Source organism: Orbicella faveolata, unplaced genomic scaffold, assembly GCF_042242905.1.
Source record: "Orbicella faveolata isolate gen_17 unplaced genomic scaffold, um_ofav_v1 contig_12, whole genome shotgun sequence".
In the NCBI taxonomy this organism is placed as follows: domain Eukaryota; kingdom Metazoa; phylum Cnidaria; class Anthozoa; order Scleractinia; family Merulinidae; genus Orbicella; species Orbicella faveolata.
Window position 1 is genome coordinate 30402440 of NW_028301539.1, and position 27498 is coordinate 30429937.

A 27498-nucleotide genomic window follows, 5' to 3' on the forward strand; every position below is an offset into this window, starting at 1 on the left:
ACCAAACACATTTCAATGTGACTTTAACAATTTGAAGGCGATTAAAAAAGAACATTGCGATGATAGCGTCGAGAGAGATGAGAGGCATTCCATTATACCCGAGATTATAGGCCTCACCAGCTGCTCCGTTTCTAATATGCATGGTGATTGTTTCAAGAAAAATTACCAGACGATTCTCCCTTATTTCAGCACACATTTCCTGCTAATTTGCATCAAGATACCAGAACTAGGCCTCGAACAGTTAACAAAGGCAATAGAGTACCTGTTATGTAAACACTTCGTCACGTTTATGAGGCCCGGCCAAAAACAAGAGAAAATGTCAAATTTCAGGCATCCAAATGGTCGACTACCTGCCGCTCATCATAAAAGCTACTTAAAGCCGAGTGCTTTAAAGTGATGACTTCAGTTCGAATCAGGACATTAACACAAGTGAAAATACTAAGTCAGTGACAAATTGGTAGAGGACCAGAACTGAATAAAGCGGATTTAAAGCTTTTGTAACTTAATTATCGTTCAAGGCTGATCTTCTGCTGGGCAAACGGTCTAAGAGTTAAGGAATGGCTTTTGTTTGCTGTTCTTCTAAAGGAATACACAAACTCCATTAGACAGCGATAACTTAGTTGTTTTCGGTGCGAGTCTTTATATCATTATTATAAATTCTCCTTTCTTGTATGTTAGTCCCATGGTTTTTTTACGGTCAATCATCAGCGTCGTGATCATCCCTAACGCGTTATTGTATCAACATCTTTGTTATACAATGTCTTCCCGATCTCTGCTTGTTCCATGTCTTCATGATCAGTTGCAAGCTGCGTTTCTCATGGCCCAAAGAGCTCATGCAAAGAATACCCTAGCCAGAATGCGGATGATGGCGCAGTCTTATTGATATCGAAAAAAGGTTTATAACACCAGGGCTTAAAAATAAACACCGTGATTAGCAACTTTAATTTCAGAAGGGTCTTCCAACGAGAAGTTGACTTACACGACATACCTATTGACACTTAACGCCAAAACTAAACCTCGTCTAAGAGCTGTTTAACTGGGTAGTCCTTAATCAGTCAATGTTGCTACCTTAGCAAGCGTCTATTGTTCAAGCAGGCTTACACCAGCTTCCTTTTAAACTTGTCACGTTCAGCTACTGTAGACATTTTCCGAGGTATTGTCATTTTAGAGGTTCCATTACGGGGGGGGGGGGGGGAGGGGGGGATGGGGGTGGAAAGAGGGAAGGAGTCTCAGTATCTTACATCCCGTTAATGTTTGGCTAAATATCTTGTATCGGATATTTAATTCCATCTGCAAAAATGTACGATTTTCCCACTCTATATCTCGTTTCATCGGATCTAGATATCTTATATCCCATTAATTTTCCCCCAGATATCCTGTATCCCGCATCCTTTAATTCTGATATTCTCGTGATCAGTAATCGCAAAAACTGAATTAACGATTTTCCTTCTCTATATCTCGTTTCATCTGATTTAAATATTATATATCCCATTAATTTCCTTCCAAATATCTTGCATCCTGTTAATTTTTTACCCAAACACTCCCCTGTATCCCGAAAACCTCTAATGGGGACTCACTTTATAAATTATCATGGGCGACTGGAGTCCTTAATTGTTAAGTTTTTCCTCTACTTAATGAAGAAATAGATTTCTTCTTTTTATCTGTTTTTTTCCTTGTTAGAAGCCGGTGCGTTATTAAGTCAATTGAAAGGTTGCTGTTCAAATCATTTCTAAACCCTGGTCAGCTGTAAAAACGAATTTCATACGTCGAGTCCTTTGATCAGACAACTGCTTGCAAAACAAACATTCATTCTCATCGACTCATGCACTTTGTGAAGTGTTTATAAAGAAACCGGTATTGTGGTAAAAACGTCATTTTGACTTTACCACGCAAAAAAGAAATAAAATGATAAAATGTTTTCTTGTTCCATGCCCAGGTGCAAGAACAGGTACCTATAGAGCATTTTTGATCGCAGTCACGTCGACATCACCTTTATTTATAGAAACTGAGGCTGGTGTGGTTTGCTGTTTGCCCTTATATTAAATCTGACGTACCTGTGTTGGTTTGGTATCAATAAAACCACACTGTTATTGCTGTGATTCCTGAACAGTTGTAATTTCTTCATTTTTTTAGCGCACTTTTCCACTGAGGCTGATGAAAAAAGCTTTCAGGTGAATCATGAACCCGTAATAAGCTTACATGCGAAAAATCGGAGTAATAATTAAATTGAAACTGAAATCACTCTTTATATGTATTTGTAGTACTCGTGAATCTATTTTACTTAAGTGTTTGGATGTGAGATTTATCCCACCTTGGGGCTACTGTAGTTAAAGTTTGCCATGCCATAGCGCTTACATTAACATTTTAGCGCTCTTTTAACCGTCAAATGCAGCAGGTAATTTATCTGCCATCCAACGTGAATGAGGTTTTACTCTGCAACCATTATTATACGTTTTAGCCTAACCGTTATTTTCCCGTTGTCTTAACTAATCATATCATCTTTCTGGTGTTTACCTGTCTTTCAAAACAATTGCTGTACGCTGGTCGGTTTCTACCCGCGATAGCAAATATTACTTGACCAGGTAGGTTGACCAGACAGACTTTCGAGGTGGATGCAGACACAAAGAGTACCGGTCACTTCAGTTGTCTGAGTGAATAAACTGCTAACTTCAGAGATCTTTGAAAGTTTGTAAACCAGACGTTCTTGGCGAGTACCAGCAAACCGTATCAAGTGAAGAACGATTGATTGTATTTTAAGTTTAGAACCTTTAATTGGTTGCATGTCAAAGCATCACATCACATGACTAAGACACAGGCAACTGTTCCTTAACTAAGATCACCAATCGTCCATATTTTCCTGGCTACCAAAGTGTAAGCTTTACGCTCAGTTATTCCACACGGATATCAGTCTTATTGCATGGGGTACAGAACTATTTAGAAGACTAGAAAACCATTTCATATTTGGCGTTATTTCGACTGTGTATTTCACGGTCTGTATGCAGCAATATTTTCCCGTCACAACGTACAGTGGACACCATTTGTGTCAATTTCAAACACATGAAATAAAAGGGTATTCACGCATTCTCTTGTGATAACGCCGGCATCCCAGAAGTGAAATACTTTTTGTTTCTTTGTTTTCTCGTGAACCATTTTCTCAGTATACTTCAAGATATTTTTGCTCAAGTATTACTAGTGTTGCAGAAACTGTTGGTGGCGTTTTGATGAGAGTCTCGAATTGTCTTTTGAATGTTTTTTTTCTTTTTTTCAGGGCCGAGGTACTTGCCTCAGTAATTTTTTTCGTTGTTGTTGTTTATAGTTATCATAATCTCCTTAATTACTTTGCAAGAAAATTTAACTATGGACGTTGTTTTAGTCAGAAATTTTTCATGGTCATTACCCGTCAGAAGTTTTTTCTGGCTATGGCCCTGTTTTTGGTGATCACACATACCACTGAGAAAATTGATCATGTTGATAGCAATCACTTATATTGCTTTTGTACTTTTCAACTGATGATGTTGGTCAGGAATCATGTCTGTATTTTATCATTGCCACATAATGACAGAACTGGCGATAACAACTTTAAGACCTCAAGAAGAACTTAAAAAGTATATATTATTGTTAAATTTCTGCTTACTTGTTAGGTCATCCCAATCTCAAATTTCTCCCAGTTTTCCGGAGGAGTCAGTCCATTCGGTGCCTAGCGTCTCTCGTGGCAGTTGAAAGACAAGATCATACAGTTCTGAAGAAAAATCTGCAGTGATTTTTTTTTTCAGAAAGTAAAACTATTTCTTTAGGCAGAAACTAGTACGTGGGACGCATATATTTTCACTTCGTCAGTTGATCGATTAAAAAACACACTGTGTTCTCTTTAACATCGCAGACATGTTAGAATCTCTGATAGATTTTGTCCTCGAATTACTACTACCTTAATGAACATACATAATCAAACCCAATGAAGCGACCCTGTGGATTTCTCCCTAAAGCTGGGAGGTTAGTGATTATTTCACACTCGCCACGCTTTGTCAAGCTTGCTACTTGACCAAGAAATGTAAACGCAAAAACAAAGGAAATCGGCAAAGTGGAAAGCGGAGAAAGAATCTGCACAAACTGCAGAAAGATCACTCGATGCAAACAGTCGCCTCTATTTAAGTTCAAATCAATGAAGTACAGTTACGCCGGTCCTGTTGTTTCTTTAATGAACTTTATTATATGAGAAGCAAGTTTTATTTGTTTGTGGTTTTTCACAACTACCAGCTGAAACATTTCATAGATTGAACTCTGGCCTTTGCCTCTATCCTGTTCCTCAATACAAACTCACTGAGTCTTAACTAAGTAAATTACCGACCCAAAACTTGAGCGAGTGTCAAGTCAATGGCCTTCACAAACAATCTAGCTACCGTCGGTATCAAAGTTTACGTTCTAATCAAACAGAACACGCAGTGATTCCAAACCAAAACCCCGGTGATCTACAGTTAAAATAATAAACTGAAATACTTACCGTGTCGGATAAGCGTCCTAAACCGATCTAGCTTATTTAAAAATCGAATTTGCGTCTTTTGTTTGAATCTGACAGTGAATTCAGTTTTACGATGTACGAACACATGTTTACCTGACCACATGTTCATGGCGACAAACTTCAGTCGCTCAATGTCTGATTTTGAACAAACCTAAGTTAAATACCAGTAAATTGAAACAAGCTAGAAGCGGGTATATTCCATTAATTGAACGCAGTTTTTGATTTACGAAGAAAACCGTGGTGAAGATTTCAAAAAAGGTTTCCTGCTTGTCCGCTACAAATATGCATGGAGAGCAAAATTCTCGAACATATTGAAAAATGGCATTGAAATGTTCCTCAAATGTCTGTTAGAACTTCTTTTCCAAAGTCCCGAATTGCCCTTTTTGAAATGCAGTCTGATAATTATTTTAGTATTCGGGATTTCTTCAAGGGTTCTTAAGCTTAAATCGCAACTGATTTTGGAACCTCATCTCATCGAATTAGTTGTCAGTTTTCAACTGTGTTTGTCGAATAAATGGCTGGATATGACTTCATGTTCTCATCAAAAGATTTTTGTAGCTTCACTTAAGAGCATAGGTAATCCTGCTGAAAAAAAAAGATTGAAAGAGGCAAATTCGTTTTTTTTTCTTTTTGCCAAATTCAGTAGGTTTTGTTCTGTGTCAATGGAGTGTAAAGGTTTATTTATAGAAATTATCCAAAGGATCATTCATGCGAGTGAGTTCCTCAGTTTCTCTTGGGCAAAATAAACATTATTTGTTAGAGTCGTCTTTGCATGAAATCATGGAACAGAAATGAAACTTATCGCTTGGACAACTCTTGTTGTTCAAACGAATTTCGTTCAAGACAAAATAACCTGTTAGAGTTGTTCCTTACTATTGTGAAGTTATAACACTCATTGTTGGGCAAAACGTGTTGTTATTAAATTCCGCTAAACAAAGTACTCGCTTATATCGTGCTGCTTAGTATAAAAGACTTTAAAAGGCATTTAGATTAAAGATAAAATGTAAATAGACGGATCATACGGCGATTTAAAGTTTTACAAAAACGAAAATTTATTTTGGAAAAACAAAAGCCATATGTTTCCCCGTTTGTTATCGCGGCAAGTTACGCTTGTTGTTTGTGACTACCGATCGAAACATTCACCGTGTTTCGCTAACCTCGCAAATCTTTGCTCGACAAAATAAAGAGAATTCAGCCACCAGTTGGTTTGTGATACTTAAACATATCTCTGTTTTCCCAATCTTTTCATCGTTCCGTAGAGTCCGTAGACAGTGCGTAAGCTTTCAAAGGCGTCAATAAAAGGGAGAAGATTTCGTAATGAAGAATTGAATTTATGTCGGCTAACTTCACAGAACACCTCGCCTCTCTCTTTGTCTTTGCACTCAAAGACAAAGCAGAAAACAAAGCTAAAATGGTTTCCAGGCAATTTCTAAAGATGGCTAGAGAAATTTATTCACTTAATTGACTTCACAGGTTGGTGAATAAGTTTTGAAAGAAAACAACGAGAAAGAATATCAAATTAATAAATTATGTCTTGCGCGTATTAGAGACAGCAAATTCATTTCAAATAGCACGTTTTTTTTATTCTGCTTTTCTTTTTATCGTACAAACTTATATCTTGCTCCTTTTTATATTATAAATGTCTTTTCGTCTTTACAATGGTTACGTCGGAGAATTTTGTACAAACATATGAACTATAGTTGCGATTACAGTCTTCTGCGTACGAATGTTGAAAATGAAGGCCTATTAAAATGACCGAAATTGCTATTGAACGTTCAATGCCACAGCTAAATATCTTCACAGAAGTTCCTCTTCTCTCGATAAACTAACATCTAGAGCTATGAAATTCGATTTAAAAAGTAACAATTTTTACCATTTAGCGTCCGTTCGGGTGTCTTGATTTTATATGGCGGTCCAAATCCCTTCGTCTTACCAACACTTTTCCGCAGTACTGACATTTGTAGGGAGTGTCCCCAACAGCGTGAAGGCGGATGTGTTTTGCCATGTTGCTCGGATCTCCGAACCTCTTTTGACAATATTTGCACTTTAGGGGCTTGTAGCCAGTGTGAATACGCATGTGAATTTTCAGCCCGTATTTACGCGTGTATAACTTGCCACAGAGCTCACACAGGTAGCCTTTATTAACTTTCTTCGAATTCAGATCGTTTATCATTTCCTCGTTGCAGCCTGTCTTCGGTTTGTCCGGCGTCATTTGATCTCCGTTCAAACTCGTTCCATCTTGGTTCGGTGTCGTTGAAGAGGAAGGCAGTCTGTTAACATTCTGTTCCGCTCCAAACATCATAGGGCCTGTCGGATTCATCACTGGTTGACCATTTAGCGATGGGAAACCCTGAGGAAATCCGTACTTGAAGAACGGCATCGAAGAAGGGCTGCAAAGCGGCGGTCTCGGCTGGAGGAGAAACGCTGGATTACTCAACATATCCATTTGATTTTGCGAGAAGGCGGAATCCTGAGATAGATTGCCGTATCTCATACCGTTAAGTCCATTTAGTTCGTTCAAAAGCGGTCGCGAGATTGAAGGAAATTCCGAAGAAACTGGCACGCTTCCAAGCTCCGGGCTCTTAAAGCCGTTGAAGCTCGCGGAGCTGAAAGGTTGTGACTGGTTAACTTGCGGCACGAGAGAAGTGTTTTTCAAGCCTTCCTTCATTCCGAACGTTTCCGCGGTGAAGGAGGGTAAACTCACTGGTGTTAGCGGCGTGAGAACGGGCTGGAGTTTGTCTGGAGACTTAACGACCTGCAGATCGGCGGAACTTGAGTGCAGCGAGAAGGGTGGCGAGGCTTTAGATGACGAGCTTTCTCCTATGGAGCTTTGCAGCGATTTTGGGCTCTCCTTCATCATGAAGGAGTCAGCGTTGAAGTTGGAGAGAAATGGAAACTGATTCATGGCCAGTGATAGGTTGTTGAAGCCATTAAAACCATTTAAACCGTTTAAGCAACCCATGCTGTTGGATAAATTAAGTCCAGACGAAGAATGGCCCCCGTTAACCATGGGTTTATCGTCGTGAACTGAAACGTCGGATAAAAACGCGCTGCCATTATGATGGTGCGCGTTCCTGCTCGTTTCTCCGTCGTGTTTAAGGCTGAGCGGTGGGTCACTGTCCGGCTTTGATACCTGTATCCCGTCCGTATCCGAGTTGGGAGTTAGAAACAAAGTGCTCATTCTCGGCGGCCTGTTCGGCGGGTTGTTTCTACTTGGAAGGTAACTGGTGTGTGAGTGTGCTCGCTGAGTGTGAAGCAGGCTCTCTTTATAGCTCTTCCCACGGTTTGAGGCGCACTCAAATGCGATGTGCGTTTTAAGTGTGTTTGGGAATGCAAACACTTGCGAGCAGTGGTGACAAATATATTGGTATTCACCTGTGAAAGAACCGACAGGTGTAGCTAAAGTTAATGACACGTGCTAGTAAGCCAACCAATCAGAGCGGCGCTTCGCGGGACAGCCAAGCAGCGAGTCTATGACACGTGCGAGGCTCACTAGTTTCCCCCGCCTTCATCACTGGCTTAGAAGTTAAAATAATATCGGAGCTCGAGCGAGGAGGTTATTAATATTCAAAGGCACATTCATAATTAACCAACCATGCTGTAATTAGCTTCACAATTATTAGCTGGAGGAAGTCGGATTTTATTGAAATGAGTGATTTTTAAACGGTTTTAGGCGCTCTGTCAAGGCGCGCGAGTGTGTGCAATGCAAGGCCGAATCTGTCAACTGCACAGTAGAATCGCGATTAGTGCACCGCGCTAAGTGAATTTCACTGATTTTCGAGACAATAAACTTTGCCACGAGGGTCGCTCAGATCCTTTTGTTAGATCTTTTGTCAATGACTCCAGCCAATCAAATTACGCCGTCCGCTGTGCTTTCAAATCATTTCTCCGTTCATTGAGCGCCGTTGCCCGGGGGAAATCAGGAAGCGGTCAGAAAACGTGAGGTGAGCCTTTTGCAAACAGCTGAGCATCTCTGCAAGAGAGTACGCTGGAAAGCTGAACCAGCGAAGACCGGTAAATATGGAACGCTTTTCCACGCTTTTTGATTCAAAACTCTTCGTTTTACAGGTGTTGAATGGTGGCCGTACTGATTCCACGTGACCCGCCACTGGCTACGATGACAATTTGTTTAGTTCGCCCTTTGCTGCCTAAATATCCTAGAATTGCCACAAAGGGCTGGCTGTTCATCGCACACAATAGATGTATCACGCTTTATACATATATAATTTTGACACGCGGCCGAGAAGAGAACTCTTTTGTCCTTGGAATGTATCTTAAGCTAACAGATGCGTAAGTAACTTCGAGGGCTCGAAGCGTGCAAATTCGTCTTCCTTCGGTACACACGGATAACTTGGACCGGTTAAGCGCCCTCACCAGCGAACTAAAAAGTCACCACGAAAGATGAAACGGGTGAGCCATTTTAGTTAATGATTTGAGGCATCCGGGTACCGACCAACAGAGAAAAGACTTTAAATGACTTACGGTAGTCACATAAACAGAACTGATAACTCGATGCACGTGTTACATTGTTCGTTCAAGCGCCACAATATAGGTACCTAGGAACTACAGAATGTTTTGTTCGGCTAGGGCTTAATGTGAGAGAATGTACCCTGAAGAAGGACAACAAAAGTTACCAGCACCTAGGTAAATATCATCTGCACAATTAAGTGAGCAATTACAAGTTTAAAATCCCGCGCAACCTTTCTCTGTATAAGGATTCGGTCGCGCTCACGACTTTAACATCAACGACGCGTGGAAATGCGGAGCAATTCTGCACCGCTTTTGCAGATTATTCTAAACAAGAGCTCTATGTCGTTCTTGAAGCTTGAGCTTGCTGCAAAAACTCACTTTTCCAATGCTAGGGTGTCTTAATAAAATTCCATTAGTCTTCCGCAAATCATGGTATTTTAACATCGAAATGATCGTGATAATTTACTGGTTGTGCTCGCGCTTTGCTAAGATTTGCTGAAGTCAGGCGTGATAAGCGATCCGCGTGTAGTTACCCTTTCTAAAAACAAAGACAGTTTCGCTTTAATTCTGGAGGTCGGCTTAACCAAAAATTCTATGGATCAGCTGATTTGCGAACCTTTGAAGAAACAATAAGTTTTCATAACTGAATTCACCCTGGCTGTCCCGCGTGCCGAGAAACCGGTATCTATCGATTGGATATTTACCCCCAAGTTTATTTTACTTCATAAGAGGTGTCACAAATACAAACGCCGGGTGCTTAACTTTTCTGGTGCCTCGAATCGACAGAACTTAAAGTGACAGGAAAGAAAACTTGGGTTCCGTAAAACTTCTCGTTGACAACAGCTTCAAATCTCAGAGGAAATCGCCGCATTCAGAGATCGTCTATTCAATAAATTAGTGTAGTAATTTCAAGTTTTATTTTTGCAAACAATTTCGCACCCTTCCCAAACGTGTACAACTTGTTTGTGGAAGGATTTTTCTGCTCTGCAGAAAGTCCGTGCCGGTGGCGTTTAGCGAAATATAGCTCTCCGCACGAGCAAATTTCAGCCACGTTCAGGTAAATTCCCTCAGGCGCTCATCCCATTTTAATGCTTCTTTTGTTCTTTAGAGTTCACTTTGCCAATGAGAAGCGTTTCGTTCTTACTCAAATCACTGCACCTGAGTACATGTCAGTCGTTCTTTCAAGATAATGTTTGCGGGGTTTTTTGCGTGACGGAAATCTGGGTTTAAAAAATCGATCATCTAATCTTAAATTATCACCGTTAGTTTCACGCATTCACTGCTATTCTAGAGCCGTGCGAACTCTTCACCCTCACTCAAGAATTACCAATGAATTCGACTGAAAAATGTTATTTTTGCTGCGTATTGCAGGGCGATATCTGACTGACAATTGCAAAATATACCAAATTATCTACCAGTCAACACAGGTCCCAATAAAATTTGTCCGGCGTTCTGTTCTTGTGTTTTATTTTATATGCTCATGGACTTAAAGTGCGACGTGTTACGGTAACTTGAAAAACCACAAAAGAAACAGAGAAGATTAACATAAACAGAGGTGACCTGTTGTGAAGAATGTAAAAGTTTTGGATAAGTTGCAAGGTATCGAGTTTTTTCTTTCCTTAATTAAAACGTGTGCTGAAAAGAATAATAACTTTTCGCTGTAGAAAACAGCTAAATTAAAGTTCAAACTTGCAAAAGCTGTTAATAAGTCAAAACATAAGCAAAAATAGACAATCAAGTATAACTGAATGTTAATTGCGTAAGATAGCATCTTTTTGAAAAGAACACCGTCTCAATGAGGTACACGGATAATTTGAAATGAAGAAATGACAGGAAACCTTTTATTGTCCCCGTTATTGAAAGCTTTACGTAACTAGCACATCAGAGTCAATAAAGAAATCGTCCAAAAAATCACAAGAACCGGTTTGTTTTGACAGATAGGTAAGACTGTCTGTCACGACAAAATGACAAATATATGTAGACATCCAAGACATGATAATAGAAAAACGAAGCAATTTAATCAGATTTTAAAGATTTTCTAGTCTAAGGGGCCATCAGCGCCTCTGCACCGTTCCAATGAAAAACATTTTTAAACTTCTTGAAAATACTTCACTGTGAATTGCATCAATGGTCACCCCTCGATTTTAATTTAACTTTAAATTGCCTTGATAGTTATATTGCCCCTAAGTTGAAACAACGGGGCTGGCGCCCTCAACGATTTGTTTGCCCTCTGAAACCATGTGGTCGACCGCCGAGGCTTCCGCCCACTACCGTTGCGAGCAGAGCGAAGTTTTCGCTACGGTCATTTTTTTCTTTTAGCGGCCGAATTTTGCTCCCAAGCGACTTTTTCAATGCAAGAGAACCCGGGTTTGATTTCCATCGACGTTCAATAAGACTAACTATTGTTTACAGGCGATTGGTGGCAATTTGTATTATCGAATTTAAAAAAAGTGTTTGCGGAACAATTGACTTAAATACATCTCACGGCACGGTTAGCGATTTGCAATGCGCGCTCTGTTTTGTTTGTCTTCAAAGACAAAGAAATCACATGTTACTGAAACAATGGGGATACCAGGTTAACAGCTTGCTTTGCTTAGTAGCGGAAGGCCCAGTACATGCTAACAACTGCAGTCAAAATGAGCAAATACATTTTCGCGAGCCCCCGCGTTGAAACACCCATCTCGCATATAGGAATCTCTACTGTCACTGATTAAATAAGCACACTGCTAACAGAGAAGCGTAGTTTTTTACACGACTGTTTTCAAACACGAGAAACTTAAGAACACTTTCATTTCAAACAGCAATGAAATAGCTACAAAAGAAACAACCCTGGCTATTTTTGTAGCTTATTTTTTCCCTAGGAAAGAAATTGACCATTACTCTCATCGAAATAACTGTGCTTGATTAAAACCGAAGAAACTGTTAAGCTACCGTTTAAGCTATTTTTCAAATAAATTGAGTTCCCCCAAAATGTTAAACTATGTAAAGAGGGAAATGTGGAGTTAGAATTACAAAACTTTGTTTACTCTGACGTGAGCTGAAATTAATTACCACGAAGGCTTTCAGCCTTATTGAAAGACCGTCCATGTAACTCTTAATGCTATGTTGATTAGAAAGTCTCTTTTTGTTTTCTTTAGAAGATTTATTTTCCTGTTTTTTTTTTTCCTCTGTAAAGTTGCTTTCGTGCAAATGCAGTCTTAACAAAGCAATTATTTTACTCTTAAGCCTTTCCCCTGAAATCGGTTTCTGGGCACGTTTTTAGGCTGAAGCAAGACTTCCTTGGCAATTCAAGGAAAGAAACCTAGTTGAGTTTGTCATTAATTTAAAAATAGGCCGTATTTTTTTCACGATTTGCTTCGACGGATGTTAACTTAAGCTTGCTTAGTATTAATCCTTATCTCTTTTGTCATCCGAACTTGGTGCAAAGTAATGCTAATTTCGAAGAAAAAACTAAATGCGACTGAAATGGAATACTCCGCCAAACGCCAGTCTGAAACGTACAACTAAGTACGGTTGATAGATTTCGTGGTGCGAAGTTTACACAAAAGTACATCGTGTTTACAGGAGTATTAAAATGTCGTTTCTATCAAATTAGTTCATATGACAGGTGGTGTATTCATGATAATCATCTATAACCATTTTGGACCGTTAATGATACAAAAACTCCAGTCAAACAACCATGCCCTAAATTTACTAAGTGTAGAAATCGTATTAGAAAGTCTCCATTATGTCCCGAAACACAAGCTGGAGATATTTTTCCGTGTGAACATATTTATTGAAGTTCACGGTAGAAAGTAAGGTTTTCAGTTCGTCTTCTTCAGCTATCTCCTGCAGAGCCCTTGAGGACAATCAGTGATTTCGTCTATGTTGCCAAATAGAGTACTTCTTTCGTGACTTGCATTCAGGAATTTCATTCAATGTTTGAAAAAGAGATCTCTTTGGCAGCTCATTGCTTGCCATTTACATGGCCCGATACTATTTTAGTCACGTATCGAGAAGAAAGATTTCATTTCTCAAAAGGTTGAACTAAAATAACTGACTATGTTGCTGTGTCAAAGTGATTTTCCAGGCGAGTGACTTTGTACAATACACCACATGTCTGTGGGTTATCTTGGTGGTCATACACCGGCTGTTTTTGCCCAGTAACAAGCGACCCGACCCACTTATTTATAATCTTTATACTGGAGCCTCGGGGGGCGTTTATTTTTAGATCGTTTTGAATATTTAGCCCATGGGTGGAAGCTTGTGCATTTCGGTGATAAACTGGGCGTTGCCGTAATCTTAAAAGAAAGTTCGCCGAATTTAAGTTAGAGCAGCTTGCCTGGTGTCTTGTTAAGACAAATCGAAACAGATAGGTAACAGAGCAATTTCAGGGTAAAATCCTGTTATGGTCTTGTGTAGTTAGTGTCACCAATGCTTTATTTAATTAATTTGGCCCTTTAACAGACGTCTAGTAAAATTGAGTAAGGTGAATCGAACCGACTTGTCATGGAGCTGAAATTTAATTTTCCAAATGCTTTGATTATCAAGAGAGATTATTCACCCTGTTATCACTGGCTGGCCTGTGTTGAACTTTTTTAGAAATCTTGATAATAGCTGTTATTATTAGAAGCGCTAGCCAAAACAGCACTTTACAAGATAGATTAGTTTCCATTCGAACAATAAAACCACATGTTAGTTTCCGACTTCAAGAATCTTCGATCACGCTACCTCCCGCGCTCACCTTCTGTACAACGAGCGTGTGTTTAATGAAGGAAAATAGCACCAAAATTATCTGCAAAGACAAAAACCTGGAAAGATAGAGAAGGAAAGAAACCCCCTTGTTCTTAGCTTTTGGCTTTTCTCTTCATAATCTAGCGATGATATTTTTCTGTTCAATGCGCGTAGGAAACCAACCTTTCTAAATTGAGAACAAAAAGGTGTGAAGCAAAGTAACGAACAAAAGACTTGTTACGCAAATGCTAGCGGAGAAGAGATAGTCTGAGTCTTTCATCGGAACAATGCTACAATACAAGATTACACAAGTCGTAAACAATACGACAAAGAACTTTTGAATAAGACATCTTGCACCGCGCGTTAAACTTTCTTTTAAAACCTAAGCTTGCTTATCTTATAGATTGAAAAAAGAAAAACAGATTAATGAAGATGATGCAACTAATTTTAAGACCAGATGAGGTATCCTCCAAGGCGCGAGATTAAGTTCCGGGCAAGACGGTTTCTTTCTTCTGCCAATCCCGTCTAAGCTAATATTGGCTGTTATTTAGGCCTCTAATAATGATAAGACTTAACTAGCAAAGTTAACAGCTAGCAAGCTAACTTTTCGATGATGACAATCGGACGGTTAATAGCCACTGCAATGCGCCATTTCGAGTCTCGTAAAAAGCGAACCCCGGGCCTTTTTAGAGACAGAACAGATCTGGATTTGAAAAATACCTCTTAACACTCAATTACATCAAATCAGTAGAACAATACAAACACATGCTACGGGGTATTATGTATGTTTAGCTCTAGACACAATAAAAATACCTCAAGAACGGCCGGGTCTGCTAAGTAACGGCTCGCTCTGTAACACACACAATAGCCTGTTGTGCGGCGATAATAATGAATCATTCTCACAAAACGGCGGATTTGACGGCACTTAAAGACGATCGTGAAATTGTTCTGAATAGTTATTTAAGCGATAAGATTAGCAATTTCAAATGTGGAGATAAAAAAGACCCTTGGAAACAGGACGCGTACGCGAGTTCGCTCGCTCGCTCGCTGTACTTGAAGACAATTTTAAGCAGACTCTATTCGCTTTTCGTAATTTATCTCATGGTGGTCGTATTAAGGAAGTGAGTTTATAAAGAAAATAAAGGTTGGAGACTCCAAAATGTGGTTGTTGCCTGCGTTAGTTTAACGAGAAGGTTGACGGTCGGATTAACGGCTTTAGCAGATAAGAAACTAACTTGGCGCTAAGCAACATAAAAAAACGTTTGTGTTGGCGCGATGGCCGCAGGCAGGGTTCGGCAGTTAAGTTTTTTACGGCAACATCTGTTGCCATGGACCTAAGTTAGTTCTCAAAGAGGCCGTCTAATTAAAGAAATAAATCAAATTACAAATGCGCAATATTTAGCGATGGTGCCTACTATTGTTAGTGCGAAAGTAGCCTCGTCCACAAGTTCATGAGATGGGCTGCAGCGCGAAATCGGCGGAGCGAAAACAAGGAGAGAGAGGCTTGGTTCGAGGAGTCTTCCCGCGCCGCGCTTCTCCACAATTTTTTTCGCGCTCTCTTTTTCGCGCTGCTCCCTATCTTAACGCCTGGAAGAGGCTAGAACGAAAGCGTTCTGCAAATCAGGAGATGCGGGAATGAGGGAATTCTGCGGGAATGCACCTAATTCTAAAGGCAAAACACCTTGAGAGAACGCGTAATGATGATTAATGAAGCCATCAAGAAAAGACTAGCGTGCAGACGCCTGGAATTTGCACGGAAAAGGTCAGTTTCAGTCGCATGCTTGGACAGAAAATGTTTCTTGAACATATGTTAACAGTTAAATAACATTAGCAAGAAAGTACTAGTAGTACATTGATTGGCTGGAAACAGTTAATGATAACGTTTCATGCACTTTCTAGCATGGTAATCGATTGGATAAAACTATAGTTTGAAGCACAGATTAGCGAGGGATTACGCGTGCTCTGATTGGCTGAGTTTTATATTCAAAATAACGTTTGTATAAAAAAACTAACATATAAGAGTTCTGATTGGGTAAAACAGTGGTTTGATAAAAGCACAGATTAACCGGAGAGTAAGTATGCTCCGATTGGCTACGCTGTTCGAAATAACGTGCTCTTATTGGCTGGGCTTTATATTAGAAATAACGTTTTTATAAAACAACTAACATTTAATGGCTCTGATTGGGTGAAACAGTGGTTTGATAAAAGCACAGATTAACAGGGGAGTTAGTGTGCTCTGATTGGCTAAGCTATTCGAAATTACCCCCTCTGATTGAGTGACAGACTGATAAAAGCACAGAATAGAGAATCTTTGAAAGATTTAATCAAGAAAGAATTCTTACCTTCGTTTACTCTCGGGGTCACGAGATTTGGAATCCTAAGACTTCGACAAAGTCCTTCAGTCGGCCATATTAGCAGCTCCTCGCCCCGGGCCACTCTGTCAATGGTGCGAAAGAAAAACGAGCCAGCGCTCAAGAACACCTCTACATTTTGCTCCTCGGGGCAGCGAGCGAAGTTCATAAAAGGGACCCATGAAAGATGGCGGTCTACGACCCAGATAAGTTGTCCACATCTGTAAGTTACCTAAAAACGACGGGTTGAAAAGCCCAGCAACAAAAATATTAATATGACAAATTCCACAGCGCACCGCGCCTCTGGTAAATATGTTAGTTAGGGGAACTACATATTTTCTAAGCAAAAACGTAAGAACAGAGGCGTTTTATTTCTATTTGTAGTAATGGCCAGTCCCCACCCACTTCTAACAACCATGCCAGAACTAAATGATTCAAATTTCTAATTTTTAAATCAAATTTTATTAAAATGAAACTTTTGATGATAGAGATACAGATTAAAATAGCATGAGAATTAACGACCGCTAAGTTTCTGAGCGAAATTCGGAGAGACGAGGAGATGATGATGTAATCGAGAAAAGATATAAGGACTCACTGTCCACGGCCTAAACGAGAACTGAAGCTCCTTACAAGCCCTTCCACGTCCCACAAGCTATCCCCCGATTATGGCTCCTGCCCCTTTCTATGTTTTTTGTACCCGTGAAACATCAGGGCCAGGTCGTTCAAAGCCACATATAGCTAACCCAGGATTAACGAGAATTTTGATTTCAGTTTGTAACCTTGCGGATAAGGTTTTCTGTTTATATTGTTTGGCCTTCTCTTTTAAGTTTGAATAACCTCAAACTACACAAAACATAAGTTGTGGAAAACATTTTTATACAGGAAAACTTTATACTTCGGTTAACTTTTAATCCTGAGATAGCGTTAAGCGTTAGTTAACAACCCGGCCCAGTTGTTTACCATTTATACAAGTAAATTAAAAGGGTCGACTTACAGTTTGAAACAATCAGGTAAACAAAAATTGTGAACGGAAATTCCGGACCACATTTGGCGTTTACCATTTATCCATTGTTACAGTAGGAACGCTCGAAACTGTGCTGAATAGCCGCTTAGAGATGGACTTTTGTATTTTGAGTGGGGAGGGGGATAGGCAATTTTCTGGGTCATGGAGTTTTTTTCCTCATTGTTAGGTTGGGCATAATTTTTTTCTCGGTGGGCAATAGCTTGTGCAAGATTTTCTTCAAAGCGGCAAACACAGGGACCTGGAAAGTACAGAGCACTCAATTTTTCCCCATGGCTCCCCTTGCATGATCTTTTCTCAGCAGTTTTTGCTGTGCAAGAATTTTTTGTTGTTGGAAATTACCCAACCCTCCGCCCCCCCCCCCCCAACCCCCTCCCCCATCGGAAAAGTGATGGTCCGTCCCTTATTGGAGTTGAAACAGGTGGAAAGCTTGGAGCTGACAGATGAATGCTAATGGTGAAAATATTTTCCATTCCGGCGGATTTTCCGTTCGGAAGTTTTGAATTATCTTTCAATAAGTTACATTTACTTCGGTGATTTGTCTGTCGGTCAAGGTCAAAAAATTTTTACATCTACAATGTAAATTCTAAAATCTCTGGAATTTCTGGGTAAATTAATGGTAAACACCCTAAGTATTTCATTTTTAACAACATTGTTCCGAATGGTCATATGCATGGAGATCGAGTTATTAAATTTTTTAACCGAGTTAAAAATATAAAGAGCAGATACCCAAGCTAAAATTAAAATCTGAAAGGGATATCATGGGGAGCATTCATTGGCTCTGTTATGTAAAGATCTCATGGTCGACATCACTTCTCTTACCTCCAGAATGTAATCCAAGTGTTTATGTTCATTGGTTTTTAAGAGGATGTTTAACGGTCCTTCGTAAGGTCCAAAGGTCAATGAAGAAGGAATGGACGATGCTGCGAAAACCCCGGAATATCTCTGAACTTTTTCAATCTCGGACCAGTGGACTAGGTACATCATGTAACGCGTCACGTAACAGCACACCTGTGACGAAGAGATGAGACAAAAAAGAAGCTAATTCAATTCGAGTATCCCAACGAAAATAGCTCTCCCCAGCTGACTTTCTTCGTATGCCAGCCGGGTAAACATGGGCGTTAACAAGGATTACGTAATACATGGCTCTAAACACACTAACCCAAGAACGATGATTATTAACAAAATGTTCATATTTTTGTCTGGTACCCGAAGAAGCACACCAGTGAATGAATTAAATTTGTATACAATAAAATGAAATAGAAATAATAGTCATGAAATATTTAAACTCGACAGACGTGATCACAAGCGACTTTAATGCTGTAGTTGTGAAAAAATGCGCGCGAGCGTAAGAAAGTCGTGTTTTCGTTTACGTACAATGACGTAATTCACGGCAACAACTATGCGTTCACTCGCTACTTGATATATGAGAAACGACGTTTGCCCAGATAAAACTCTCTGTAACTTTTCAACTTGCAATTGCAGGATAGGTTTTAGTAGCACTAAATTGGTTTGAGGGTGGTGTTAGGATCAGTATGTTGAGTTTGTGGGTAAGACACCCCTCTCTCTCTCGCTCTCTCTTAGGTGGCCGTTAACCTAAAAACACACCATTTTTTCAAACCTTTCCTCGGGGTAAGATTTAAATCCAAACCATGGCAAAGTATACATTTTTAGAAAGCTTAAAGACCATAAGGAAATATTTTTGTACCCTAGAACTGTATTGTAACCTGACACCGGCTGATTAAATCTGCCACCAGCTGAGGAATGTCTGGGCTTACTTGAGAAAAGATAACTCCTACAAGAACTGATCAAAATGAATAACTTTTACATTTTTTAAAAGAAGACAAAAAGTTTACTGTTTTAAGAAGAGAGATTTTTGAAAAATTTAAAGGACATGAAATGGTGGTCAGTTAAATCTGATACAGAAAATCCAGCATACGTTTCAATCCATAACTTCGACAAAATGCACTGGATGGATAAGATCTCTGCTTAAACACAAAACCTACTCAGAACAACTAATCCTGAAAATTTCAGTCTCATTGGACAAAGCCTTCTCAAAATATTTTTTTTCAAGGGGAAAAATAACTCGTTTTGAGAAAAAGAGCTTTGAACTAAGAGTAACAGAAATTCTCAAAATAAAACTTCAATACCTCAAGATTCAAATTTCGATAAAAACAAAACTGCGAATTTTTTTTACAGAATATTCTGTTGACCCCCGCCTTAAGGAGCCCCTCCCCGCCCTGGAGTATAAATGGGCACCAGCGGTTTGTTTGGACAACCTTTCAGAATGCTGTAGGAGTATGTGATGGGCTACCGTACCATCTTTGGTCGCCGGAATGGCAAACAGTAACTACTGGCCACTTTATGCTTCAGTTTCGGAGTTGCAACTGAGTCCCAAGAGCTATGAGCTGGTAAGTTTTCAAACGCTATATTTCAGCTGAAGAAACTCGACTTCTATCCTAACAGGCATCGTTTATCCATGATCTCTTCAATAAAGCGTTGCTTAATCCTACTGCTATTCTGTGAAAGAATTCACTTCGGCCGCAAGAACGGCTCCTGATTCAATCTTCTTCCCAGGGCTTTTCTATTGAGGTTTGGAAAGGAAAAGCACTGGGAACGAGGCTACACTTGATTAAACTCTGAATTTGTACGAAAACTCGGGGAACACCAAACGCTACTACGTCAATAAAGTGACATAACTGATAGGTCATATGTTACTTAGCGACCGCTCCTATGAACCTCTCTTGTTCAGTGCAGACCTCAGCTCGGAGACGGGATTCCGACCGACATACAGATTCTCCGTACCGATCTATTGATCTTGCTAAGGCTCCATTAAGGGGGGGGGGGTATCCCACATCCCTTTAATTTTTGGCCTTAAGGTCACAGTATACCTTCAGGAGTGTCTCGCGCGCAAACGATGTAGCGCGTGCAGTTTAAGCCGTAAATACCTAAACCCCTATATCAAATTAAAGCTTATGGAGCTGGCTATCAAACTATACCAAGAATTTTGAAAGAAAATGAATTGTCGAATTTTTCACGACCACTAAATGCGAGCGCCCGAATCACCTTTCGAAAGCTACAAGTCAAAGCGAATTTCGTTTTTCGCCAATTTAATGTTTTCCTCGGTTTCAGGGCCCAAAGCGCTTAAAAAACCTGTCTGCGTTTTGGCATATTCGATTGCAGTAAAAAGTTACAGAACACTTTCGAAATAGGATTAAAAAAATGTGGAGTGATCGTACAAAAATCGCTCTCGAAGAAAAAGTATTTCGAAATTAACAATTCCCAGACACGCTTTTGTAGTTTATATGTTAAACTAGCCACTGTCCAAATTTAAGAGCAATTGAACAAATTCCCTTTGAGTTATAACTCTTTAAAGTGTCTGCTTCAAGTGAAAAAATTTATTCGAGAAAACAGCGCTAAGAAAAATTTTCTGCTTCGCAAACAAACTCCGCCCACAAACGCCTTCAACTGGGTTCTCAGATAACTAAGCCAATCAGTGCAGGGAAACTTTACTACCGTTAAAGTGCACCTAAGCCCCAAAATTTTTTTTCGCTAGAACGAATCTACTTATTATTTGAAATAGTTCTGCGAAAAAATTTTTGGATTCCGTTAAATCCTCGATTTTCTGTGCCACGACGAAATCTCGAAAATAGCTCCAAAACACCGCCATTTTGTTTCACGACCGAGTTTGAGGAGAATGGGTCCAGCGGCTCTTGTGACGTCTACCCAGGAAGGTTGGATATCTCATTTCCTCTCATCTCCTTCAGGATGGTGCAATACACATTCGAAAAGTGCGCAGAAACGCCTTCCAGAGGTGCTATCGGTTGTTGCAGCAATATTCCAGATTTAAAGAAAGGTATACTGTACAATTTACTGGCGATGATCGGCTAATGGTGCAATAAAGACGTAAACGATGGTTGATTTTGTCGAACCGAAACAAGCGAACTGAATCTGTGAGAACCATTGAAGAACTGTCACTGGAATTTGTTCCGCAGACTTTCGAACGCTGTTTTCATAAATTTTCTGCTTAAAGCTAACCGGCAATTTGTAGAAATACCACCGACAACCTATATCTTCCAATCCCGCAGTATTTATAACATAACCGGCAAAGTTGTGTGATCCGGTCATGATCAAGAAGCGTTATACTGATACGTAAATAGATCGCAACTGTACACCGCTAACCAACACTTATTTCTCTTTCGATTTAGATGAAAGTCGAAGGTTAATCCTCTAGAATTACATGATAACAAAATTGTTACACTCACAGGGTTTTTCGAAGGTTTGGAAATCAGCAGTGTGACAAAGATTCTGTGCAATAGCGTCGAAAATATGACCGCGTAACTTTATCTGCGGACCGCTTAGGGAACACATCCTTTTCGCTTATTCGACGAATTTCACTGCAAACTTTGAGAACAATTTACATTGGTTATTTGGAGTTACGACTTAAAACGTGTGACAATGTGAAATCGGTAATTGTATGAAATGTTTCCTTCCGCCTTGCTTCCCGCAGCTTCAAAAATACAGGTCCAAACAATACGATTTTCAATCGATCGAAGCCAATGTTTTGGAGGTCATCAAGTCTCGAAAACTGCAACACGTACGTCGCTCTTATAAACATGAAGCATTCAACTGAAAGTAAAACACAAACTGGATTTAACAGAACCTTGACAAAATACATTCTCGGTAAGGACAAATGTAAACGGGCTATAAACACGCGTGGGAATCTTATGTTTAGTTGACGAAATTACCATCCAAAGCAGTCCTTGAGTTTTCTTTCCTGCTGTTCGTTTGCCTGCTCCTCCACTTCGTATCTAGCTTTCCATTCCTAATATACAAGCAGCTCGTCCGCAAAGACATCTTCCCCGTCGTCGCTTGAAATATTGCAAATTGCTCTCAAAGCTCTAAGCAGTGAGTTCACAGTTGTCGAACGTGCTCGATCGAAGTTTATTTCGGAGCCTTCCGAATCGAAACTTAACTCTGACTCCAGTGACGAAAAAGAAATGATTCTGAGACAAAACTTGGACGTTTTAGTCCCAAAATACATCGGAACGATTAGTTTTGCATTCTATTTTCTCGAGCAAATACAGTGAGTTGACTGAGGCGCTACTGTGTTTGGTTCCTGGGTAGACGTCATCAGGTACCGCCGCCCCAGACTCCCTAAAACGCGGTCGTGAAACACTTAATCGCGACTTTGAAAGGGCATAGAAAATCGAGGATTCAACCAAATTCAAAAATTTCTTCGCCCAAATTCTTCAAATAAAGTCTAGATTTGTTTTAGCGAAAAAAAAAATTTGGGGGTTAGGTACACTTTAACCTCCTGGTGAAATTTACGCGCGAATCCCTAAAAAACTCTTGTGTTTCGCAATGCGCTCAAGGAACCGAAGGCAGAGAGATAATTTTTCTGCAGCTCGGTTTTTCTTGAAGCTGGTCTGGCAAAATGGGGAAGACTAAGAAGGATACGAACGCTAGAGTGGCTGAGCGAAGGAAACAAACAAAAGATAGCGCGGAGGGCAACTGTGTGTGGGCAAATGTGCATGGATAATATTTCAAATGGTCTCAATGAGTCCGACGATTCGTCGATATCGGACTCATCAGAAGAGTCTCTGTCAGCATCCCTGTTATTGCTGTCAAGTTCCGAAATTTTTACAGAACCTTTCTTTTCTCTTACCACGAATATTTGCCCGCCTTATACGATAACTATAGCTTCATCCGCGTGGCGAACTTTCGCTTCTTCACTCATTGATGTATTTTCATTCGTTCTTCGCTGTTTTCGCTTTTTCGAACCGGTCCATGGTTTAAACGTGGTCTATGTTTACTTATAAACGGGGTCGACCGCGCGAGACTTGGAGAAGGACTGTAGAAAGGGAGCTGGAAAAGGAAGGTTTAAGAACATGGGCAGCAGCAGCATCGGCTGCGGAGGACAGAACAGCCTGGCGGCAGAGAGCTTACGGCCCAATTCTCCACTTGGAGAACGGATAAATGATGATATTTACTTATAACTTAATAGAGACACGCCTAATATCAAAAATGCTGGGTAGTCAGAACAACAATGCTGATCAACTGAGTAGTCAATTCGTGACATTCATATAGGTAATTCCCGCGAAAATCGTCTCGGTTGATTGCATACGCGCCATAGGGCTGTCAATCAAGAGGTAAACTTTTACTTCCGGTGAAAACGTAAAACCGTCATTTCTCCGCCAATATTAAGCCTTTTTCAAAAATTTTTTTCTGAAATAAGAGATTATTCTTCGACCACTATTTTGACCCAAAAATCCAAATTTGAAGAAAATTGCCGACCCGAAGGTATACTGTAACCTTAATATCCCGTATCTCATTGATTCCAGATGCAAAAATCAACGATTTTCCCACCCTATATCCCATTTTATCTGATCTAAATATCCCATATATATCCTATTAATTTTTTTCCACAAATATCTTGTATCCCGTTCATTTTTAAACTCGATATCCCGTATGCCGATAACCGCTACTAGGCCTCCTTGTTTATAGCACTGGTCAACAAGAATTTTATCTTTGTAGTCAATTTCTTTGCTCCCCCGATCTGTATGGATATCTTTAACTTGGTTTTCACAACGGAAAAAGTATGTATAGAAGCAAAAACGTAGCAATAGCGAGTAGCAGGGACAAAGACATAATACAGGGAGAGGAACGTGAAAAAAATTTACCGATCTAAAACTCTGAGATAAGCAATAGCGAGTAGCAGGGTTAAGAACGTGAAAAAAATTTACCGATCTAAAACTCTGAGATAAGACATTGATATTTTGTTTGCATGAAGCTTTGACTGCTTTCTAAACAACACAGAGAGGTTTGAATGTTGTTTGTCAGTTTTTAGCTCTTCAGATCAGCAGCGGGCGCTATTGTCAGTCCTTATAGAGTAAGAAGGCCGAGGAAGAGTAAGAAGAGACCACCTCTTTTTCGTTATACAGCACAACGTGAGTGCTGTCTTTAACCAACATCCCTAATATACGCACACTTATGCGGCCATGATTCCGCGTCAGGACACAGAGATCTTCCTTTGCTCTCACTTGCGCTTTCATGCTTAGCTTCAGTCACGTCAGTTTTGTCCTCCTAAGTCTTTAGTTTAAGCTTTGTTTATTCTACAATCGCTAGTGAAACCAAACTTCTACTATATATTGTTTCTTTTTTTGTTGTTGTTTTTTGAGGAAAAAGATAAAGATTTAAAATGAACAGACTTTGTTCGAATCTTCAGTACCGGAAACAAATTCTGGTTTCCGCAACATGAAGTGGTTAGGAGTACAGCTTCTCTTCTTCGGATTGTATTCTAGTCTGCTGTACGCTACGTATCTACAACCTTTTTTCGGCGCGCTGCTCCGAAAATTTGCTCTTGCCCAGTTAAAAAGAAAATTGAAGCAGAGAGGCAGTTTGGGAGTTAAGTGTCATGTCTACCGAATATTCGAATGAGAGGGGAAAATGTAACAAATTTATAAACAAGGAAATTACATTTCTATGTTCTCGACGACTTTAATGAGCGTTTGAACTTTTCGGAGTATTTTATCTTTAACACAGGAGAGTCGGTTCTATTAGTTTGTATATTAATGTTTCAAGTCTGTTGTCAGCATTTGTTGAATCAATTTCACATTAATGGTATATGGGACGTATACTGGCCCCGCTGACTTCGAAATCGAATTTCCTGAAAAGGTTTTCGAAGGATGGCTGAAAGATCTTTTTCTTCTCAGTAGAAGGTGACGAAAATTGATAGATTTTATTTAATTTTTTTTTGGAGAAAAATCCAACACCTTCATCCAGGATCATCTATTTTCTTTTTTGTTCCTTAAGTGAGAATTAACACGTTCAGCATGTTCACAGAACAAAACGTCCAGAAGAAGGTTGAAACGGTCGCGTTACAACTTCTAAGATTTAAAATCATAGTGCTAGAAACAACAAGATCGTAAAAGCAGATAAAATCTGGTATCCATACAAACGTTTATTTTTCGCAATCAGGAAAGAAATGATTTACTTTTTATAAAGTAGCAAGTGAATTTCGCCATGTAATTTATTTTTAGCGAGTGGGGTCAACGATGTTTTACCCTTTCATTTTGACCAAAGAAGAAAATCTGAATTAATTTCAGCTCAAAAGATGATCCCGTAAAATTGTATTTAAATTTCACCAAGAGAAGAAACTAAACAAGGGATTACATATCTTAACGACAACAGCTTTCAAAGAGATATCAGTTTCGTTTCAGGTGGCTATAATGTCGCGCTATCTTCATGCACTCTTGTGATATCTAGTTCGGTTGTGACCGTAAAAATCACACTGATAATAAGCAGGCAAAAGAAAGAGCAAAACAGAGAACTACTCACCAGTGAGGACGAATTAACTTTTTGACTGTTATCGAGAATCACTACCTGCTGTTACCGAGTGGATCGAGTCCGCAAAAACAAACACGTCCTAACATCGCAGTGGCTTTTTTAACAATCCCTGTAAATTTCCACCTGCGATGCGTATTAATAACTGTTTGAAAAACACCCTCATCTCACGCTTTCTACAAATCAAACAAGCGATATTGCCGGATACGCTGAATTAACATCTTAAAAGCTTGCAATTTCCTCGGTGACTAAGTTGACTTGCGCTTGACAACTCTGTCAGCCTAAGCACCGAGATTTGATTTCAGAATCTCAAGCTTTTTGCCTCTCGTGTTTCTTTGCATGGATTCAGAGTGCGATATTTTTACAAGGAATTGACAGGTATTTTACAGGGCCAAAAGAAGTGCTCCAGTTAGCTAATCTAACACCAGTTTGAAACACAAAATATTAAGTAAATAATTCGCCGATAAATTGATTCGCCATTGGTTAGACGGCATGGTTGTTTAATTCGCAGACAATGGTGGGGTTTTACTGTAATAATGTTACACTTTTTCCCAATATTCTTACTGTTCAAACAAAACGTTAAATAGGTAAGACAAGTTTTCAAATCTCTTTTTTTCAAAAAGCTGCATTTTAATCTTACTTTGTAGAATAGAACAAGCGTCAGTGAAAAAAAGGATCTAAGTTTTTTCTCTCCAACAAGTTCCCCAGCCGTTTCGCTTCCCGCCTCTCTTGTTAACGGGTCGATTCCAACATGGTTTTTAATGATTTGTTATAATTTTGTTTTTCATCAAAGTCAAATTCATTATCGAGCTTTACCTCAGACTAACCCGCGCTATACAAGCAGCTGCTAATTCGCTTCCTATAGTTAAACTTTTTCATTAAAACTTTTAAATTGACGCACAAAACCCTTCTAATTAAAGCAAACGCCACAAAAGGTGAAGGAAATACATTCGGTTGCCGAACGTTCAACTCAATTATCCAAGATTCTGGGGGATTTCGGGTGGCTTAAACTTTCTCAACGATCTGCTTGTAGAGTGGAGAAAAAAAAAGCTACTTGTTAACACAGGTACAACGAAAGCTTTTTAACCTTGATTTTGTAGTGTACAACCAATTTCATTTTTGGATGTTTGTTAAACTTGTTTGTTCAGTGACTGCTCTGATTTCTGGTAAGATTGCTGACCATTGACATTGAAAAATCCTTTCTACGACTTGAAACCATTTCAATGCTTTGATGATTTTTCACAAGTGATAAATCGTACTTCCTTTTCGCTTCAAGACCTGACAGTTTAAAACATCGAGATAATTTTAGTGAAACCGAAAACTCTACCCTCTGACCCAATTAGCAAAAGCACTGGACTGTGTAAAAGCCACGATGGACAGTTAAAATGGAAAGTGTTCGCGACCCAAATAGAAATCGCTTATCAATGTTTGCTTTTGGTCGAAAAGTAAACTTTGTTCCCTTTCGCCTTGTTCTATACTTGACACTTTTCGTTTAATTTCCTATGCAAGTAAATTTAAACAGTGGTTATTGAGCGGAAGAATAGTTTATGTGTAACAGAAGCTACCCGATGACCCAAGACATTACTAAAGAAATGCTGTATGAATAAAAGTTCTCAGTTTCAAAATCAATGGTTTCGCGGATCTTCAAGGAAACCTCGTTGAACGCGAATTTTAGATAAAAAATCTTGAAAGTTCAAGTGTTGAAGTAGAAAAGCAGAAAAAAACAAAGCCTTTATGTCGGCCGTATTTGCTGCATGATGTTTTTGCGTTCTCAGTTAAATATTAAATTTTTTTTCACTTTTCAGTATAATTCAAAATTCACTTGAACGGAAATTTTAAAGCTACTTAACCGTCAAAAGAGTATCCAATTTCCTTTCCTTAGGACCTCGATACAGTGCCCACTAAACGGGAAGGTGCTCTTTTATAGGGACATAAACGCAGTGTTTGTCTGTGGCCGGGACTTACGCCCAAATGTCCATTTTGCTGAAGTGCCGGACCGGCGTCAATTTAAAAATAAAAGTCGATAGACTTTTCGTTTAGACTAGGAGTCCTGTGTTTCGTTACCATAGTTTCAGTCAGTC

General features: G+C 39.5%; 1 protein-coding gene and 1 long non-coding RNA gene across 2 annotated transcripts; one reads left to right on the forward strand and one right to left on the reverse strand.

The window, feature by feature from the left end:
• Positions 1–6073: 6073 nt before the first annotated feature.
• On the reverse strand, positions 6074–25541 carry LOC110060451 (uncharacterized). The gene is made up of 4 exons (XM_020767233.2): positions 25412–25541; positions 17894–18082; positions 16042–16282; positions 6074–7891 (listed from the first exon to the last, which is right to left on the reverse strand). The coding sequence occupies exons 2-4, from the start codon at positions 18056–18058 to the stop codon at positions 6393–6395; spliced, it is 1905 nt and encodes a 634-aa protein (XP_020622892.1). The 5' UTR covers positions 18059–18082; positions 25412–25541; the 3' UTR covers positions 6074–6392.
• On the forward strand, positions 8385–9413 carry LOC149117501 (uncharacterized). The gene is made up of 2 exons (XR_016205677.1): positions 8385–8460; positions 8585–9413. It is a non-coding gene; the product is annotated as an uncharacterized LOC149117501 (long non-coding RNA).
• Positions 25542–27498: the final 1957 nt, after the last annotated feature.